Source organism: Cydia splendana, chromosome 14 (genome assembly GCF_910591565.1).
Source record: "Cydia splendana chromosome 14, ilCydSple1.2, whole genome shotgun sequence".
NCBI lineage: Eukaryota > Metazoa > Arthropoda > Insecta > Lepidoptera > Tortricidae > Cydia > Cydia splendana.
The window spans coordinates 7,266,319-7,287,643 of record NC_085973.1 but is presented as its reverse complement, the minus strand read 5'-3'; the positions used below and the strand labels follow the sequence as shown (position 1 = coordinate 7,287,643).

The window sequence follows — 21,325 nt, the reverse complement described above, 5'->3', positions numbered from 1 at the left end:
GTAAAAAATAATCCTTTCAGTCATCGCCTCCCGTTTGATACTTTGTCAGATGATAGTTTAGATGCTATTGTAAATTAAAAAAAATCAGTAACCCCATACGAGTTTTCTCCCGGGAGGCGAATCTGGCGATTCGCGGTCTATATAGTTTTTGTGACGTCAAGCAGCAGTCGCTCGTAACACGTTGCGGGAGTAAGATCAATCTATGTATTGTATATAGTAGTCTATGAAAATGGCGAATCCCTTAATAGACGGGAAAAGCTTGGCTTTAGACGACGTTTTGAGGAAGTTCGAAGTATACGGTCGTTATCACGCGGTTACTATTATGCTCCTAACCGTGGGGCTTATGTTCGAATTCATATGGTATACTAACCACGTTATCATTGCTGGAAAAATAGAATACAGGTAAGTCTATTCCAATTTTATCCAGGATATGGCACAATGGTCTCAAAAGAGTACCCTGTCGAGTCCAAAATATTTGAAAAATCTACATTTGAAACCGATTTGGTTTGAAAGAAACAGGTTATAATGGAAGAGATTAGAAGATGGGTATTTGTGACCAAAATAATTTGAAAACACAGACGAACTGTAATATTAAATGTATTAAAACTGGCTGTTGCCAACTACATAAAAGACCGCAAAAGTGACTTAACTTTGTGTGGAGTTTTATTAATTTTTTATGGTACTTTTACGCTTTTTAAAACTGCATATGCATTCTAAATTATTTACTAGCTGTTGAGTTTATCCCATTCAATCAGAAACAACTTTCCTTTTACAGATGTAATAAGATCAGTTCAACGTTGGAAAACTATAGTGGCAGCTCGAACATAAGTATGTGCAGAAATCCTGAGTTGTGTTCGGAATGGATCTATGACAATCCAGACAGTTTTGTGGGGGAGGTAAATTACACAACAATATAATAGGGATGATGACACATCGCTGGCCCAACATTACAGGGTTCTAAGTATGTTTCACTTTTATCGAACTGAAATTTGAACATTGTCATAGTGATATTAAGTCGAATTTCAACTATCTTGGAAATGTAACATATAATGTAAAATATAGGACCTGAAAGTTTCAAAATTTAGTTTTTTTTAACTTCCAAAAAGCAAATAAGTGAGGATACCATCCCATTCCTTACATTTTATTAAAAAAAATTGTATAGCAACTATTTAAATACATAAACGCATTATTTCACCGACAAAACCACAATTTTCTTGTTTTGTCTATAGGTACTTCAAGATGGACTCTCAGCGACCTTGACGTCACATTCACTTATCGTTTCGATAGCAGCGTTTCGCGAGTGAAGTACGACTGTCGGACTTTGACTCTCATTTCTGTCTTTTGTATTGCTTTAATGCAATGGTTCCCATATACACATTCGATCCTAAAAACAAACCTGATCGATTGATACTATAAATGAAAATTTGTCATGTAGCCTATTATTACTTTCGCACAAAATCTAGGTGTTTTGTTCAGAGACATTTAGAGCTTGTGCATTCATATTTTTACATTGATTTCTCTCTAGTTCCAGTTGGCATGTCAAGAATGGAAGAGAACTTCAGTTGGAAGCGTACACTGTTTCGGATACATGCTGGGGCTTCTTACCGTAGGCCCATTGTCTGACAGGTACCTACATAATTTGGAACTAAAAAGAGAAGTTGCAGATAATTCCGATAACAAAAGTGAGATACTTACTTTTAATTACCGAAAGATAAGCGAAGATACATTACAACAATAAACATTTTTTTTATTAAAATAAATAGAAATTAGTATTAAATTAAACAAACAAATCCGATCTCTGATAGGTTATATACGGAGTAAATTTATGAAATACAGGGTGGCCTATTTAGATCGGTCAGTATGGGAAAATCTGAAACTATAAGACATACGGCGATCTCTTCTTAGGAACCATGTCATCGATTTTAGTAACAAGAAAAACTGCATTCATACATTAAAAAAATGTGTACTCAGCTCGGGAATCGAACCCGGACGTTTTGAAAAATAAAACTAACACTATTTCTATTTAGATATCGATTGTGTAGGTCTTATAAGCAGTAAATGTTACTATGAAACATGATATCTGAAATGAATAAAATGCATTGTTTTTGTAGTTTTATGATATCCAGCAGCGCCATCTACAGTGTTGATTTAAATATGGAACTGTGGTGTTCCAAATATGTTTTTATATGAATTGCTGTCATGTCGTTCTGTCTCACAATAAATAGTCTTCGGTTAACATGAACGTATTTTATTAATTATAGGTTATGGGCGATTTAAAGTGATAAATACGGGGGGTTAGTCAAGTATTAGATTGCCAGTTTATAGTGTATCGTGTGTGATATATTGTGAGTGCGATCTGTGACAGAAATCCGAAGATGTCGTCACCAAACTATGTGACGAATGTGCCCAAGTTACGTGGCCGAGAGAACTATTGTGAATGGGTTTTCGCTGCAGAGAATTTTCTTATCCTAGAGGGCACGCAGAAGTTTATTACGCGTAAGCCAGAAGCTACGGGTACAGAAGTTGCAGATGACGAAAAAGCCCGTGCAAAATTGATTTTGACAATCGACCCTTCCTTGTATGTCCATGTAAAAGGCATCAAAACTACGTTTGAATTATGGACTAAACTCAAAAGCTTATTTGATGACTCTGGTTTCGCCAGAAAAATTACGTTGTTGCGAAATTTAATTTCCATAAGACTCGAAAATTCGACTTCGATGACAGAATACGTAACGAAAATGGTTGAAAATGGTCAAAAATTAAGTGGTACGGGTTTTGCCATTAGTGATGAATGGATCGGCTCGCTATTATTAGCAGGTTTGCCTGAGAAATATTCCCCAATGATCATGGCAATAGAGCATTCCGGCATTTCTATCACGACAGATGCCATCAAAACAAAACTTTTAGACATGGAAGAGAAAAATTCAAATTTGACAAGGAATGGGAACGAGACTGAGAGTGCGTTCGCGAGTACGTCAAGTTACCAACATAACAAAAAGAATAAAACAAAGATTGTCTGTGGTAAACAGGATGGCGGCGAAATGTCAAAAGTCAGAACTGTCAATGTGAAATGCTTTCGATGCAAGGCCCCGGGGCATTATCGAAATCAGTGCCCAAATATCGAAAAAAATTGTACACGTAAACAGTCGAATGCATTCAGTGCTGTGTTTTTAAGTGCCGACTTTAAGAAAAATGATTACTACATTGATAGCGGCGCTAGTACCCATTTTACGGCAAATGAAAGTTGGGTTATGAATGCATCGTACGAGCCGGCTACTCACGAGATAATTGCAGCAAATAAGGCATGTATGCCAGTGTTGTGCTCCGGAAACGTACAGATTACGACTGTGACTTCCGACAGTGAGTTCGACATAACTGTTGAAGATGTTTTATGTGTACCGAGTTTAACTACGAACCTGTTATCTGTAAGCCAACTGATAAAGAAAGGTAATAAAGTAGACTTCACTAAGAAAGGTTGTAAGATTTACAACAGAAGTGGACAGCTTGTTGCTACGGCTACTTTGACAAACGGCGTTTACAAATTGAATATGCCAGAAAATACGACCAACGTTGCTATGGCAGTGTCTGCCGAGACTTGGCACCGTCGTCTCGCCCATGTTAACAGCTCATACATGACGAAAATGAAGGATGCAGTGGAAGGTTTCAGTATTAGCGACAAGATTGACATCAGTAAATGCAAGGTATGTTGTGAAGGCAAACAATGCAGACTGCCATTTCCTAATAATTGCAATAGAAGTGACAATTTACTGAATGTTATCCACATGGATATAGCTGGTCCAATGGAAGTGACATCTCTTGGAGGATCACGATATTATTTGCTATTTGTGGATGACTATAGTCGTATGGCATTTATATATTTTTTGAAAGAGAAAAGTCAAGCTCTGGATTGTTTCAAAGAATTTAAAGCTAAAGTTGAGAATGAACTTGACAAAAAGATCAAGATTATAAGGAGTGATAATGGTCTTGAATTTTGCAGCAAGAAGTTCAGCGAGTTCCTGAAGGTAAATGGGATACTGCATCAACGGACGAACCCTTATACGCCTGAACAAAATGGGTTGTGCGAGCGCCAGAATCGTGTGGTGTGTGAGAAGGCTAGATGCCTGTTATTTGACTCCGAGCTACCCACAGAATTCTGGGCAGAAGCATGTAGTTGTGCAGTTTATCTACGGAACAGGACAATAGCTTCAGGATTAAACAACAAAACACCTTTTGAAATGTGGACAGGGACAAAGCCAGACCTAAGTCACCTAAGAATCTTCGGCAGTACTGTCATGGTCCACATCCCCAAAGAGAAAAGGGTGAAGTGGCAGAAAAAGTCTAAGGAAGCTATCCTAATGGGTTACCCAGAAGGGGTCAAAGGATATAGACTTTTCGATCCTGAAAAGAGAACATTTTTCACAGCGAGGGACGTAAAGGTTTTTGAAAAACAAGAGTATTGCCAAATTGAAGTTCAACAACAAACAATACAAAAAGCTGAAGTAGGGTGTCAAAGTTCAGTGGGGGATGAGAGTCCAGATATTTCCAGAACTTTGACTGATTCATCTTTTGAGTCAATGAACCCTAGTGAGTATGAGGATGCAGACACCACAACTGAGAGTGTTTCAGTTCCTGAAAATGTTCCTGCTCCTGAGAGGATCGGTCCAGTCCTGAGAACAGCAGAACAAAGAAAAGCGCCTGAAAGGTATGGCATTTCAAATCTATGTTCAGATGCTAGCAGGATGGATGATGCCAGTGGTCTTTCACTATCAGAGGCTTTGCGCGGACCAGAGAAAGAGCAATGGAGACAAGCTATGGCAGAAGAGTTGAAAAGTTTCGAAGACAACGAGGCCTGGGAGCTTGTCAGCGTTCCAAAAGACTCTAGTGTCGTAAAGTGCAAGTGGGTACTTAAGAAGAAGTACGATAGTGAGGGCAATGTGCGGTTCCGAGCCAGGTTAGTAGCCAAGGGCTATACTCAGAAGTACGGAGTGGACTATGACGAAACCTTCGCGCCAGTGGTAAGGCATACAACTCTCAGACTTTTATTTGCTTTGTCGGTTCAATTAAATTTAGATATTTCTCATTTAGACGTGACTACTGCTTTCCTGAACGGCTATCTTGAGGAGGATATTTATATGGAGAAGCCAGAAGGCTTTCCTTCATCTGAAGGTAAAGGACAGGTGCTTAAGTTGAAGCGAGCCATATATGGTCTCAAACAATCCTCAAGGGCGTGGTACAGGAGGGTAGATGATTGCTTAACCGAGTATGGTTATACTAGGTCTAAACTTGAACCTTGCTTATATGTGAAAAATGACAATGGTTTGACTGTAGTAGCTCTATATGTCGATGATTTCTTTGTGTTTTCTAATAATGAAAAGGAAACCAAAAGTTTGAAACAGGTACTGTCTTCACATTTTAAATTAAAAGATCTTGGTCAGGTCAAACAGTGCTTAGGTATGAATGTGTGTGTTGATAAAGAACATAATGTAATAACTTTAGATCAGGAGGATTATGTTAACAAGTTGTTGCATAAGTTCAATATGACAGACTGTAACACTGCTCAAACTCCTATGGAGGAAAGATTGAACTTAGATAAAGGTGAGAGCTGTGATACTGAATTACCTTATCAACAACTCATTGGTAGTCTCATGTACCTAGCGGTTTTGACACGGCCTGACATTGCTTTCAGTGTAGGGTATCTGAGCCAGTTTAATAACTGTCATGGTAGAGAACACTGGGCTCATGCCAAACGTGTTTTGCGTTATCTCAAGAAAACAAAACACTATTGCCTCAGGTATAGTAGCGAGTCTGATTCAAAGCTTACCGGGTTTGTTGACGCTGACTGGGGCAGTAATGTTCTTGATAGGAGGTCCTATTCAGGATTTTGTTTCACTTTGTCTGGCAGTGTAGTTTCATGGTGCAGTAAGAAGCAGAATAGCGTGTCCTTGAGCAGTTGTGAATCAGAATATATTAGTATTTCTGAGTGTATTAAAGAAGCTATGTACTTAAGGTCATTGTACCATGAAATTACAAATAAGATGTCATTAATTACAATTTATAATGACAACCAAAGTGCTCTGAAGTTATTGGCCAACCCTGTGTTTCATAATAGGTCGAAGCATGTTGACATACGTTACCACTTTAGTAGGGATATAATAGCTAAAGGTGTGGTAGAAGCAAAATACTTAGCGACAGCTGAGATGCCAGCTGACTTATTAACTAAGAGTCTAGGGTTTGTCAAGCACTTTAGATTTGTTGAGAAGTTAGGACTTGTGCCTAAGTAGTAGGTATGTGTAGTTCTTTTTAAAGCTGTTTTTTTTAATGCTGATGATGCTGATGGCTATGCTTAGATATAGTGGGGGTGTAGTTTTATGATATCCAGCAGCGCCATCTACAGTGTTGATTTAAATATGGAACTGTGGTGTTCCAAATATGTTTTTATATGAATTGCTGTCATGTCGTTCTGTCTCACAATAAATAGTCTTCGGTTAACATGAACGTATTTTATTAATTATAGTTTTCATATGCTTTAATTTATTTTAGTAAGTTTTCGAAATTACCAACATTTTTTTCAATACATTTTACATACTTTTTAGGGTACCGTACCCAAAGGGTAAAACGGGACCCTATTACTAAGACTCCGCTGTCCGTCCGTCCGTCCGTCTGTCACCAGGGGGCTATTCATAAATTACGTCATTTCAAATTAGGGGGGGGGGGGGGTCTGGACATCGGATGACGGTAGCATGAAGTAGGAGGAAATGGGGTCATTTGAAGCATGATTTTTGGATGATTATAGGGGGGGGGGGGTCAAAAATCGTCAAAAATCGATGACGTAATTTATGGACAGCCCCCAGGCTGTATCTCACGAACCGTGATAGCTAGACAGTTGAAATTTTCACAGATGATGTATTACTGTTGCCGCTATAACAACAAATACTAAAATGTACGGAACCCTCGGTGGCCGAGTCCGACTCGCACTTGTCCGGTTTTTTTTTTAATGTATGAATGCAGTTTTTCTTGTTACTAAATAGTTGTAAGTATGTCTTATAGTTTCAGATTTTGCCATACTGACCGATCTAAATGGGCCATTCTGTATATGCAACAAAATAAAAAAAATTGTGATGACCAAAACACCACCCTTTGACATTCAGTAAAAACCAAAAATAGTAAAGTAATTAGATTTAATTTTCAGATTCGGAAGGAAGACGCTAGTTGTAATGACAGGTGTAGCAGGCGGCACTTTAGGGATCGCCAAGAGCTTCGCCACGTCATACTGGCTTTACGTGACACTTGAGTTCTTGGAAGCGGCAATAGGTGATCCAATATCACCAATATACACGCTAGGTGAGGAAGTCTAGACTACTAGACTACATCTATTATGTATATTTAATGAAATTATATGAAAACTACCTATCATCATGATAATACCATGACTTTATTACAGCTATTGAAATGGTTGCATCAAAATCGCGAGCCACATATACAACGATATGCATGACGGGAGCCGGTCTGGGAGGAATATTATTCGCCCTGGCAGCCTGGATGATTCCATACTGGCGAACGTTGCTGAGGGTCATATACGCGCCTGGACTACTCGCCATATTTTTCATCTACTTACTCGATGAAAGCCCAAGGTGGCTCTTAGCCAATGGAAAGAAGGACAAAGCAGTAAACATAATAACGAAAGCAACTAAGCTTAATAAAATGGAAAAAGAAGAAAACCTAAACTTAATTTCGTACGAAAAAGATATGGGACCAAGCTTTACGACAGTAATAAGAGACACGTTCAAATCAACAACCCTCTTGAAACGATTTTTCGTTTGTTCTATATGGTGGATGACCGGAACTTTCGTATATTTTGGTTTGATTGTCAATTCAACGTTTTTACAAGGCAACAAGTATTTAAACTTTGGACTTACAGCTACAATGAAATGCGTGGGTAATTTTTGTGCTGGTAACATCATTAATAAGTTCAATAGAAAAGTTCCTTTGATAGTTGGTTTTGTGGCTTGCGCTATCCTATGCGCTGGACAACCGTTTTTACCAAGAAGTAAGTATTAAGTAAGTAAGCATGTATTCAATGAGGTTGATTAATTGATTATACACTTATAAGGTATTTTTAGCCTCGACCCTCAGAAGACACTATAGTCTAAGGACGCTTGTAATTTCGGACAACACCATAATATAACCTACAGACAGACCAATATGTAGGATTAAAGCTGTAGAGTTGGACCAGGAGCCTTACTCCGCAGTTAAGCTACTCAGTATCCCGGAGAACTGTATGACACTTGACTCCGATTGAATAAGATATGTCAATTTTCAGATCTTTTGTGGCTGCAGATAACCAACTACATGGTGGGCTTTCTGTTGTCATGTACGAGCTTCTCCATCATCTATATATTCACGTCGGAGCTGTTCCCCACTCAGTCGAGGAACTCTATGCATGCACTGTGTTCTGCAGTTGGAAGGATTGGCTCTATGATATCGCCTCAAACGCCTTTGTTGGTAAATATTGACATTTATAAACAAAATTTTATGCTTAAATATTCTAGTGTCTACTGAAAAGGTCGATTGACGATCTGGGCAGCCCCCAGGATCACACAACCGCTCGTTGTGATCATAGGGGATAGGCCTTTGTACAGCAATGTGTTTTGTCTAATTTGAGATGAGCTTAGATTTATTTATAAATACATAAACATAAATACAACGTTCTTTTACTAGTTAATTCAGTTACTTATATTTGAAATTGTAGATGGCGTACTGGTCCGGTCTGCCAACACTGACGTTCAGTGTAGTGTCCCTGACGGCGGGGCTAGTGACGCTCCTAGTGCCGGACACGACGGACCAAAGTCTGCCGGACACGGTTTGCCAGGCCGAGAAAATGGAAAATAAAATTTTGACCGATCCTCCTGATTCCATCTTGTACGAAAAAGCGACGTAAACCACTTAATTTCATTTTTTTGGAAAATAATTAACTTTGCAATAAAACCAATGTAAAGTAATTTGCATACTCATGAAATGTTTTGTGGTCACTTGTCATAGACACAACTAGGCTATTTTGTTAAATATGCCAGTGACATAAAAATTATTTTTTTATATTGAAATATAAATAAAAAAATTGAAAATATAAATACAAAAAAACAAGGTTCTTCTTTGTTTCATCAATAAAAAGATTAAAGCGGTGTTATCTCTGGAAAAAAACTTATTAAATATTTATATACTTACCAATAAAAACACCAAACAGAGCTTAGCCTTGTTTGAAAGTTCTTGTCTCGGACACAAAGTTTGCAGAAGTAGGTAATGCGAATGAATCAATTCAAAGCGGCGCTCCCATCACTAATTTGCTCTCATGCTACCATAGTATTACGATTACGACGTATGGACGTCGAAGTAGATATCAATCGGCACGCTTGGTTATAATACTTAACATATACCCATAGCGCCCGTTGTACCCGCTTGGGTACACCTGAGTTACGGCTTTGAATTCACTACTGTAACTATACCTAACACGATCAGAAAAATTAGGGGTTCCCAAAAGTCGACGTGGGCGCTATTGGGTTCATCTTATTGTATCTTGTATGTTATTGTAAAAAAACGTTTCAAACGTACCCACAAAACATGTATGATAAAATATTTTATACGAGAAAAATAACGAAGATTTATTTTACCTACTCAAACCAGCCGTAATATTACATCGTTAAAATGAATATTACCGTATCATTAAAAGGAAATACTATCAACAACATGCTCTCTTTTACAGTTTTAAGCGGCACATTGTGAAAAGTAGATGTGTTTGTGTGTTAATTTTAATGAATTTTCAATGGCGAATCCCTTGTTAGGTCGGTTAGATCTGGACGACGTTTTGGCGAAGTTCAAATTGAATGATCGTTATCATGTGGTGACTCTCATGTTCCTCATTATGGGACAAACGCTTGAATTTGCATGGTATTGTAATCACGTTATTATTGCTGAAAAAGTAGGATACAGGTATGTTTATCTAAACATATGTAACTCGTTTTCGTGAACTTCCTTATAAAATAAATGCTCTGATAAAATGCACAATTACTTAAGTAAGAAACGTTGGTTCCATCATAGGTTATTATATTTTCAGATGTATTGCGTTTAGTTCAGAGTCAATGCACATAAATGGAAGCTCTAATATTACACTAAATTCCACAGTACCATCTTGCAATAAATATGAATCATGTTTGGAATGGGTCTATGATAAACCTGACAGTTTTGTAGCTGAGGTAATCTACATAAATACAAATTAATTTTCCAATACTGGTTTCAGTAATTTTCATGCATTGTTTCAAATAGCATGTATGTACTTGTTTTTGTGAAATTAATTATTCTGGTAAATAAGGGAAGAAAAACCGGCTTATACATTTTTTCAGTTTCAGTTGGCATGTCAAGAATGGAAAAGAACTTCAGTCGGGAGCATACATGTGCTTGGTTATATGCTTGGACTCCTCATTATTGGCCCATTATCTGACAAGTAAAAGTTTTGGTCCTAAAATTATACAATCAACCGGCAATTTGCAAATTCTGCAAAGGCACAAGAAGCGAAATAACATTTTTTTTTAAATATTCCAATCATTTATTTACATACAATATATAAACAGTGGTACTACTAAACGAAATCAATAATTAGCTTAAATCTAAAATAGGCCCCTGAGGCATTGTACCAAGGATGCATTTCCTCTCTGTATCGCAATGCTGATATTTATATAAAAGTTTACTTGATTATGGTAAATTTTTAGGTTCGGAAGGAAGAGTATGGTAATATTTACATGCGTTTCTGGCGGAACTCTGGGGTGCATGAAGAGTTTCGCCACTTCATATTGGCTCTACGTAGCGCTTGAGCTTTTAGAAGCAGCAGTAGGCGACCCAATTTCACCAGTATACATGCTAGGTAACACAAATAAACATTTACGAAATAAACAGTAACATTGGGTTAGTTAGTGCAGTGTACATTTTATCGAACTTTGACTTTATTTCAGCTGTAGAAATGGTAGCAACTAAGTCGCGGGCAACATACGCGATTACATCTTCGACAGGCGCAGGCATAGGAGGGATGCTGCTCGCTCTGGTGGCTTGTTTCGTTCCTTACTGGCGAACTTTGCTGAGGGTCGTGTACGCGCCTGGACTACTCGCCATATTCTTTATCTACTTGCTAGATGAGAGCCCCAGGTGGCTCCTAGCCAATGGAAAGAAAATTAAAGCAGTAAAGATTATAAGAAACGCAGCTGAGCTAAATAAAATGGAAATAGACGACAACTTCAACACTATATATTATAAACAGAATGAAGAAACAAACTTCACTACAGTAATTAAAGATACATTCACATCGTCCTATTTACTGAAACGTTTTTTCGTTTGCTCTGGATGGTGGATTGCAGCAACTTTTGTAAATTTTGGATTGATTGTCAATTCAACATTATTAGGCGGCAAAGGATACATAAATTTTGGTATCTCGTCTGTCATGAAATTGCTGGGTAATTTTTCCACGGCATACATTATCTACAAGTTTAACAGAAAAGGTCCTTTGATATTTTACTTCGTCGCCTGCGCTGTTCTTTGTACTGGACAACCGTTTTTGCCAAAAAGTAGGTAAGCTAATTTTTTATATTAATTAATGTCACGTATAAGCAGCTTCGCAAAAGCCCACTAAAGTACATTTTTCAGGTAGTTTTTGGCTCCAGATAACCAGCTACATGGTGGGTTTGCTACTGTCATGTACAAACTTCAGCATTGTCTATATCTTTACATCTGAACTTTTTCCAACGCAGTCTCGTAACTCCATGCATGCGCTGTGCTCGTCTATCGGAAGAATTGGCGCTATGATCGCTCCGCAGACACCTTTATTGGTAATTAAATTTAGTTTCATTAAGCAATCAACGTGACGTAACTATATATATTTTAACCGTTGTAGTTAATATACAAAAATAATTTTTAAATTGAAGATCCATTGATATTTTTAAGGTTCCGTATCCGTACCTCAAAAGGAAAAAAACGGAACCCTTATAGGATCACTCGTGCGTCTGTCTGTCTATCTGTCTGTCCGTCTGTCACAGCCTATTTCCTCGGAAACTACTGGACCAATTAAGTTGAAATTCGCTACACATATGTAAATTAGTGTTTAAGTGTGTTTAATTTCTTAGGTAATGTGATGGTTTTACTTATTTTGAAATCATTTGGAACTTCGCCTGTTGTGTACATATCCTTAACTATAGTAAATATTTCATTTTTCATGGCATCACACTCTAATTTATTTATGAGTTCAATGTAAATTTGATCGTCTCCTGCAGCTTTGCCGTTCTGAATACTGTTTACAGCTCTATCAAATTCATCTCGAATAATTTCTGGACCTAATCTATCGTCATCTACTTCCATTACGGTTTCTAAATCATTATCTGTTAAACCAGTACCTTCATACAATTTTTCAAAGTATCTTATCCATCTTTGTAAAATATCTTCATTGTTTATTAAAATTTTACCGTTTTCATCTTTTATTGTAGAACTTTTTGTCTTGTGGTGTTTGCCTATGTCTATAACTACCTTATATGCTATGTCTATTTTTCCTCTTTTCATACATCGTTCCATATTATCACATGCATTTTCAATGTCTGCTGCCTTTGCTTCTCTGCACTTTAAAGTTATTTTATTTGTAAGACTTTTATATTGTCGTATGCTTTCTTCATCTGTTTTATTCCTTAGTTTCCGTCTTTTAATCATCAGATCCATAATTTCTGTAGTCACTCAATTCTTTTTAGGTGCAATTTTTTCCCTCCCCAGTGTTTCTTCCGCACTAGTCTTAATGATATCTCTTATGTTATTCCATCTATTTTCTATACTTATAGTATCTATATTATCTATTGCATCATTCTTATACTGTTCTAATTTTAATCCTACCTTATTACTATATTGCACTCTTCAAATATATATTTTTTATAATTAAAAATACACAGGTTAAAAGTTATTAAAGAAAATAGACGAAAAATGACAATTCCCCCCTTTATCTCCGAAACTACTGGGTCTAAAATTTTGAAAAAAAATACACAAAATAGTGCTATACCTATAGATGACAGGAAAACCTATTAGAAATGTGCAGTCAAGCGTGAGTCGGACTTAATGTACGGAACCCTTGGAACGTGAGTCCGACTCGCATTTGGCCGATTATTTTACTTTGTAGATGGCGTACTGGTCCGGTCTGCCAACACTGACGTTTGGTGTAGTGTCCCTGACGGCGGGGCTTGTGACGCTCCTAGTGCCGGACACGACGGACCAAAGTCTGCCGGACACGGTTTGCCAGGCCGAGAAAATGGAAAATAAAATTTTGACCGATCCTCCTGGTTCCATCTTGTATGAAAAAGCCGTGGAAACCATTTAAATTCACTTTTTTTGTAAATAAAGAACTTTGAATGCAAGAAAACCAATGTAAAGTACGAGTAATTTGCATACTCATTAAATGTTTTATGTTCACTGTCATAGACTAATTTTTTTTCGCGATATTGGGGTTGGCCCCATAGTAAAAGTTGCTCAGTACAATCCCAAAGCACCAGGAATGCACTTATTATTTCGCCACCGTGTGTATAAGACAGCTTCAGTTGTGATGAAAAACTCGTAAAATGGCATTTTCTTGTGAAAACGTGACACGTTTATTCATAGCTGTAAAATACAACATTTTATGATAGAAACGATTTGTAATAATAAACTAGTATTTATTTCATTATATAACCTACTATACTTGCTATTTGGGCAGGACTACCACTACTAAAGTGCGCTCCGACTGATTATTACCTGAAAAAAAAAGAACATAATATTTAGTGTAATAAAAATTTACTGACAAATTTATCTTCATCTATTTTAGAGGGTACCACATGATCTATTTATTGAGTGTTGTATTATTTGTTTAGCCTACTTTGGTGTCGCACTGCTGGGCAAAGGCCTCCCTCGTCTATTTACTCCACTCGACCCTGTCATGCGGTTTGTATCATGAAGTATTATTTAGTTGCCAGCTGTACATATATTTACCATTATATATTTTGTGAAGTTAAGCAGCAGTCGCTCGTAACACGGCGAGGGAATAAGATCTATGTACGAGTATAATAATGGTCTATGAAATAGTCGTAAATTATGTTTTATAAAGGAATTAATGAATAAATTACTAATTCCGCGCAGACGAAGACGCAGGCAAAAGCTAGTACCTATACTGTGTGTTACTGACCATGGGGCTTTAAATCCAGGACTCGATTCTACTCGCTAAACTGAGCTACTTTTACTATGGCACCAACCCCGAAATCCCGAAAATTTTTTTTACTTTTTCATACATTTTGGCTGATCAGATGTCGACGTTTCCTATGGAAAAGCCAAAAAAATTTCCCCGATTTTAGGGTTAGTCCCATAGTAAAAGTAGCTCAGTTTAGCGAGTAAAATCAAGCCCTAGATTTAAAGCCCCATGGTCAGACACACCATGTATATTGCCGTTATTGCTACCTACTGTAAGTTTACCGAAGGCTCAGTTCAAGCGACAATCGTTGCGAGCAGCAGGCGTGTAATGGTGATAATTTTAATTAACTTACAATGACGAACCCCCTGTTAGGAAGATTGGATTTAGACGATGTGTTGGTCAAGTTTAAAGTGTTCGATCGTTATCATGGAGTGGCAGTGATATCTCTGACTGTGGCATATATGTTCGAATTTATATGGTATTGGAATCATGTCATTGTTGCTGAGAAAGTGGGATACAGGTATGTTTATTCACATGCTGCTTATATCGCGTCGCACCTATAGATAATTTATTAACATAGGTAGTGAAATAAGTAGAAAAATTTGTACGTTTTTAAAGTGTCGTGCGATATACTAACATTAAAATAATTTTACAGTTTAAACTCACGTTTTTTTAGTCACTCGCGCGACAACCGTAAAATTATTTTAATTCGTACGTTCTCTTTTACATATTGATTTATATTTTAGATTCTATTTTTAAAACGGATTTGTTTAAAATATAGTTCATTGTCGAAAAAGACTATACTAAAATGTTTTATGTTTATGTTCAGGTGTAAGGAATCAACTAACATAAGTGAAATTTCGAATACTAGTTATATTCCGAATCAAACAGTAGAATGGTGCAGAAATCCTGAGGCGTGTCCGGAATGGGTGTATGATAATCCATACAGTTTTGTAGCTGAAGTAAGTAATACTAAATAATAATGCGCAAAATAATATCTTTTGCACGAAATAAACATTACACGAATACATTACAATTTTTCTAGTTTCAGTTGGCATGCCAAGACTGGAAGAGAACTTCAGTTGGAAGCATGCACAATATAGGATATATGTTTGGGCTCCTCACTATTGGACCATCGTCCGACAGGTCTTGTCCGCTGTCTTGACTATACTGTAGATTTGTAATCTAAAGGGGCCCACTGATTAACAGTCCGCCGGACGGTATCGGTCTGTCAGTTAGAACAAAATTTTGACAGTTCCGAACAACTGACAGGCCGATACCGTCCGGCGGACTGTTAATCATTGGGCCCCTTAAGTCCTAATTTCCATAACTCATACACCAATATGCAAGTAGATAGTAATTTTTAGTGTTCCGTGCAAAGCTTTGTTACAAAAACTTATGGGATCAGTTTAATGCGTTTTTTAATTAGATACAATGATAAAGATGACGTCATTTCTCAATCTTACGTTCTTGACCTTTTAGGTTCGGCAGGAAAACTATGGCTATAGTAACATGCGTAGCAGGCGGGACGCTGGGATGCATGAAGAGTTTTGTCAGGTCATATTGGCTATACGTATCTCTAGAGTTTATGGAAGCGGCAGTCGGTGACACTATGTCTCCTGTATATATGCTAGGTAGGAAATAATTTATGCATATTATATAAATTAAACGCCTTTTAAAACTATAAGAGCTAAGTGTCAAATGTACATATAATAAAATTATAGGCAGAACAGTTCTATCTAATTAATGGTTTATAAAATCACAATTGTATTGTTACAGGGATAGAAATGGTGGCAACCAAGTCACGGGTCACATATTCGACTATATTCATGACGGGTCTTGGTATAGGGGGAATTATATTTGCCTTTGTTTCTTGGCTGATTCCCTACTGGCGAACGTTGCTGAGGGTCGTATACGCGCCTGGACTTCTCGCCCTATGTTTCATATACTTGCTGGACGAGAGCCCCAGGTGGCTCCTAACAAATGGAAAGAAGGAGGAAGCTGTGAAAATAATAGAAAAAGCAGCTAAGCTTAATAAAATGGAAATAGAAGAAAATTTAAATAACATCTCATATGAAGTCAATAAAGGACCGAGCTTCGTTTCAGTAATAAGAGACACGTTTAAATCTAGATCGTTGCTAAAGCGGTTTTTCGTTTGTGGCATATGGTGGGCTTCGGCCACATTTGTAAATGTTGGATTGATTGTTAACTCTACGTTATTAGAAGGCAGCAAGTATATAAATTTTGGTCTCTCATCTGCAATGAAGAGTCTGGGAATTCTGTTTTCAGCATACATCATTACCAAGTATCATAGAAAAGGCCCCTTAATATTCTGCTTCGTGGCTTGCGCCGTCTTTTGTACTGGACAACCATTCTTACCAAAAAGTGAGCTTATAAAGAATTCATAACGTATTAAGGGGCCCACAGATTACCAGTTCGCCGGACGATATCAGCCTGTCATTTGTTCGGAACTGTCACCTGGCGTTTAACTGACAGGCTGAGATCGTCCGGCAAACTGGTAATCTGAGGGGCCCCTTTAATTTTGAATAGTAAGTACCTACTATTTCAAATAACACGAATTATAAATAATTTAATATTTTCAGAACTTTGGCTCCAGATAACTAACTACATGGTGGGCTTACTCTTATCGTGTGCGAACTTTTGCATCATCTACTTATTCACCTCTGAACTTTTTCCGACTCAGTCAAGAAACTCCATGCATGCGTTGTGCTCGGCTGTCGGAAGGATTGGCTCTATTTTAGCACCACAAACGCCGTTATTGGTAAATACTCCCAAATAAAAAAGCTATGCATAATAACGTAACAGTTTTCAGCAAAGAAATTTATTGTTTAACTGTTGAATATAATTTTTTGTTCCATTATTATTTAGTTTACTCAGATAAATATGTACCGAGGGCTACTGTCTAAAACATTGTTTTTATTGTAATTATAGATGGCGTACTGGTCAGGTCTGCCAACACTATTGTTCGGGGTGGTGTCCCTGATCGCGGGACTCGCAACGCTACTGGTGCCGGACACCGCTGACCAATGTCTGCCGGACACGGTCTACCAGGCCGAAAACATGGAGGCCAAAATCTTGACAGAAAGTCGGTCTTAATATAAATTTGTGCACGGTTAAGTTTTTTTAGATTCATGTCAAACAAATACAGCCATTAATAATAATACATTGTCAAACAAATACAGCCATTAATAATAAATTAATACATTTAGCTTTATGATATTATCACGATAAAATTACGATAAAGCTGAACACCATTAAATTTCATTATTTAACGACATTCACATAAAACACGTACGCCAATAAATCATTCTCCACATGGCACCTGCTTACTTGGATGACATTGGCAGACATATTCTTGTATTATGTTAAATTAAATTAAACGGTTGAATATGGAAAGTGTCTCAATGTTATTAGCCGAGAAAACAATTGACAAAACACTATTCGTATGCTAAGTAGATTTACAGTTTAATATAAGGCGTTGTGGATAACCGACGGCAATAATAAGTTTTAAATAAGTTGATCGTAATGTCGATTTTATTAGACAAACTGAATTTGGACGATGTTTTAGTAAATTTTAAAGTCTGTGGTCGTTACCATGCAAAAGCTTGTGTGTTATTAATATTAGGGGCGGTTATTGAAACGACGTGGTATTGTAATTACGTTTTTGTGACCGAAGAAGTAGGATACAGGTAAGTTAACTATTTTTTTCATTAAAGATTTAACAAGTTTCATAGGACGAAAGACACCGTTTCAATCCTTATTCATTCCAATACATTCTCAAGTTTTCCAGTAATAAGTACATATGTATAACCGTCAATAATTATGTTTTATATAGATGCGCTGATGATCTTTTGTTGCCCGAGAACAGAAGTAACTATAGTACCAGTAATACTGTCAATGATATAGCAGTGTGGTGCAGAAATCCTTCGTTGTGTTCCGAATGGATTTATAACGACCCTGACAGTTTTATGGCTGAGGTAACCTTAATGGCAAGTTCATAACCTGTACCTAATTGCAATTTGCAATCAGGATACGCCTTCTTGACTGTTTTGAAGTTTACTTTTGCACTTATTTATCATTCATTTAGTAAAATAATTTAATTTACGTAAGTGTACAACTGTCGGTACTTTTTAGTTTCAATTGGCATGCCAAGACTGGAAAAGGACTTTAATCGGAAGCGTGCACAGCTTCGGATACATGATTGGTCTGCTCATTGTCGGGCCACTGTCTGACAGGTATTTCAAAGATACATAATAAATGACAAGTTTAAAACAGGTAGTTTATACATCTGACACATTGTGTAGGTACGAGGTTACAGAACCTTCTATCTTGGCTTAAGTAGTTATCATCATCATATCAGCCCTTTATCGCCCACTGCTGAGCATAGGGCCTCTCTTCTAGTACGCCACTTGTCCCGGTCCTGAGTTAATCTCATCCAGAATTGACCCGCAATTTTCCGGATGTCGTCCACCCAACGAGCCAACGGACGCCAGGCGCTTATGTGTTAATGTCAAGAATTTCATTAATTGCAGATTCGGAAGAAAATCTTTAATAATTGTAACAGGCATAGCAGGCGCAGTCTTGGGAACTGTCAAGACTTTCGTGTCATCATATTGGATTTATGTAGCACTTGAGTTATTAGAAGCTGCAATTGGAGATTTTTGTTCGCCATTATACATCCTAGGTGAGATATAGGTATTTAAATTAGTAAAAAATGATTACTGAAGAAGCTGACTCTCTAGTGAACTTAAAACAACGTAGACTTTGTTATTTGCTACCAGCAAAAATAATAGATAGTATAGAGGGGTCCTGTCATTGTAAATTCTGTAGTCACTGTAAATTTACTGCCATCTATCGACACACGACTAAAACTCAAAATGAAAACGTATAAAGTTATCAAAAAATGTATATATATGGATAAATGATTTTATTATTTTTATATCATTTTGATCCATGTTCATTCACTGATATCTATGTGTTAAAATTGTTAAATATGAAACGGTGTCGTCACGCCATCTAGCCGAGGATAGGCTAAAGGTGTGTGCGGCATCTATTCGAGAATGACTTTTACTTGAATTCCGAGGCACGTTTTTTCCTTAGACTTTATTCGTCTTATACGAAGTTACATACATATGTCTTTGCTACCAGATAGACAATGGTTTTTAAGATGGTGTGAGTTTTGATATTAAATCATCAGCTCTGAATGTTTTGTTTCAGGTCTTGAGATGGTGGCAACCAAGTCGCGTGTTACTTTCTCAACTTTATGTAATATGGGTTTCGGAATAGGAGGACTTTTGCTGCCTCTGCTCGCCTGGCTTATCCCTTACTGGAGAACTTTACTGAGAGTCATTTATATCCCAGGGCTGCTCTCCATATGCCTAATCTATTTGCTAGACGAAAGCCCCAGGTGGCTTCTGGTCAAAGGAAAGAAATCAGCAGCGCTAGAGATTATTCGCAACGCTGCTAAGATGAATAAAATAGAAATTAATGAAAATCTTAACTTGATATCATTCGAAACGGATAACGAATCCAGTTTTGTCGCCGCATTAAGAGACACTTTTAAATCGAGGTCTATATTGAAACGAGTTTTCGTTTGTATCGTATGGTGGTTCACATGCACTCTTGTTAACTTCGGAATGGCTTTAAATTCGGTGATATTGCAAGGAAATAAATATGTAAATTTCGCAATGTCGTCGGTCATGGACATCTTGAGCTTTATTTTGGGAGCATACATCCTTAAGAAGTTTAACAGGACAGGTCCTTTGATAACGTCCTTCTTGGCTTGCGCCATCTTCTGTATTGGGCAACCATTTATACCAAACAGTAAGTGAACGTATATATTTATCGATCTAATTCATTAATAGAAAGCAGGTGTCCGTTACTATTTCGCAAAACGTAACGATTAAGTTACAAATTAATATATAATATACATTACTATAATAAAACGCATCCTTGTTAGAATCTCTAATATTGGTCAATGGTCACCAAAAAATAGCTATAAAATTAAGGCTTGTATTTCAATAAGATAAATTTCTCTGAGTGACGGCCAAAGTGACCAAATGCAAATATCACATCCTTATTTCTATGGTAACATAACAGTTGTGTTACGATATATTTTGTCAGTTAGGTCGTCACTTTCTGACTGTACAAGTTCCATTTATTAGCTCGTAAAATAGGCTGCAATATACTTACATTTCATTTTCAGACCTTCTGTGGCTTGTGAATTCAACGTACATGGCTGGAAAACTAATGTCGTCTATAGCATTCAATACAGTTTACATTTTTACGTCGGAATTGTTCCCCACTCACACAAGGAACTCAATACATGCACTCTGCTCGTCTATTGGTCGGATTGGTTCTATAATAGCTCCGCAATTGCCTTTGTTGGTACGTATAATAAAACTTTTTTTCGTCTTACGGTATGCATAGTGAATATGGCAAACGAATACCAGGAAATAACTGTCAATATGGGCCAAATGGCTTAAAATAGTCTTAATTGGCGGTTAACAACTGTTACCTTTTTTCTTAGAATATATGTATTTTAATTCTTTTTTTTAATAGTTTATTAATTGCTAATGTATATATTTTTTTATTTTCCATAAAGACTTGAGATTATTAAAATAAATCTTTATCATTCCAGATGGTGTATTGGACTGGTATTCCAAACGTGATATTTGGGGCCGTGTCCCTGGTGGCAGGGTTGTTAACGCTTCTGGCACCGGACACGGCAGACACCAACCTGCCAGATACGGTCGGGCAGGCCGAAGCTCTTAAAGTTGGAACTGCAAAGCCGGGAAATAAATGCTGTAAACACCGCATGAAGACTGATTGCACAAGTTTATAAGAACACTAAAGAAGGTGGTATTGTTAATCCCCAATTCAACTCGATCAGGCTCAAGGTTCGGTACATAAATCGAAAATATATTAAACTTAGAATATAGTAATGGGGTGACCAACTGTTGCCATCATTTTTGTTTAAATATTTAATATCCAATTTACCTACTTATTTAATAAAATGTAATTTAATTTTACTATTTTTATAATTTCTCGATTTTAGTTTCGTCCTATCCTAAC

At 37.1% G+C, this 21,325-nt stretch overlaps 5 protein-coding genes across 10 annotated transcripts in view; 4 read left to right on the top strand and 1 right to left on the bottom strand.

Moving 5' to 3' along the window:
* Positions 1-21,325, bottom strand: part of LOC134797134 (protein sprint) — a 197,258-nt gene that overhangs the window by 62,734 nt on the left and 113,199 nt on the right. The gene's annotated exons all lie outside the window — the stretch shown is intronic.
* LOC134796873 (solute carrier family 22 member 1-like) lies at positions 1,310-9,044 on the top strand. Its single transcript, XM_063769078.1, has 5 exons — positions 1,310-1,626; positions 7,190-7,341; positions 7,442-8,047; positions 8,321-8,502; positions 8,750-9,044. Exons 1-5 carry the CDS (start codon positions 1,589-1,591, stop codon positions 8,936-8,938), a joined length of 1,167 nt encoding a protein of 388 aa, XP_063625148.1. The 5' UTR covers positions 1,310-1,588; the 3' UTR covers positions 8,939-9,044.
* Positions 11,008-13,402, top strand: LOC134796942 (solute carrier family 22 member 3-like). The gene is made up of 3 exons (XM_063769135.1): positions 11,008-11,606; positions 11,686-11,867; positions 13,193-13,402. Exons 1-3 carry the CDS (start codon positions 11,009-11,011, stop codon positions 13,388-13,390), a joined length of 978 nt encoding a protein of 325 aa, XP_063625205.1. The 5' UTR covers position 11,008; the 3' UTR covers positions 13,391-13,402.
* LOC134797135 (solute carrier family 22 member 3-like) lies at positions 14,555-17,370 on the top strand. The gene is made up of 7 exons (XM_063769378.1): positions 14,555-14,750; positions 15,060-15,192; positions 15,276-15,376; positions 15,713-15,864; positions 16,010-16,615; positions 16,834-17,012; positions 17,183-17,370. The coding sequence occupies exons 1-7, from the start codon at positions 14,584-14,586 to the stop codon at positions 17,345-17,347; spliced, it is 1,503 nt and encodes a 500-aa protein (XP_063625448.1). The 5' UTR covers positions 14,555-14,583; the 3' UTR covers positions 17,348-17,370.
* LOC134796872 (solute carrier family 22 member 1-like) lies at positions 18,119-21,182 on the top strand. The gene is made up of 6 exons (XM_063769077.1): positions 18,119-18,228; positions 18,386-18,486; positions 18,784-18,935; positions 19,469-20,074; positions 20,457-20,638; positions 20,892-21,182. Exons 1-6 carry the CDS (start codon positions 18,220-18,222, stop codon positions 21,093-21,095), a joined length of 1,254 nt encoding a protein of 417 aa, XP_063625147.1. The 5' UTR covers positions 18,119-18,219; the 3' UTR covers positions 21,096-21,182.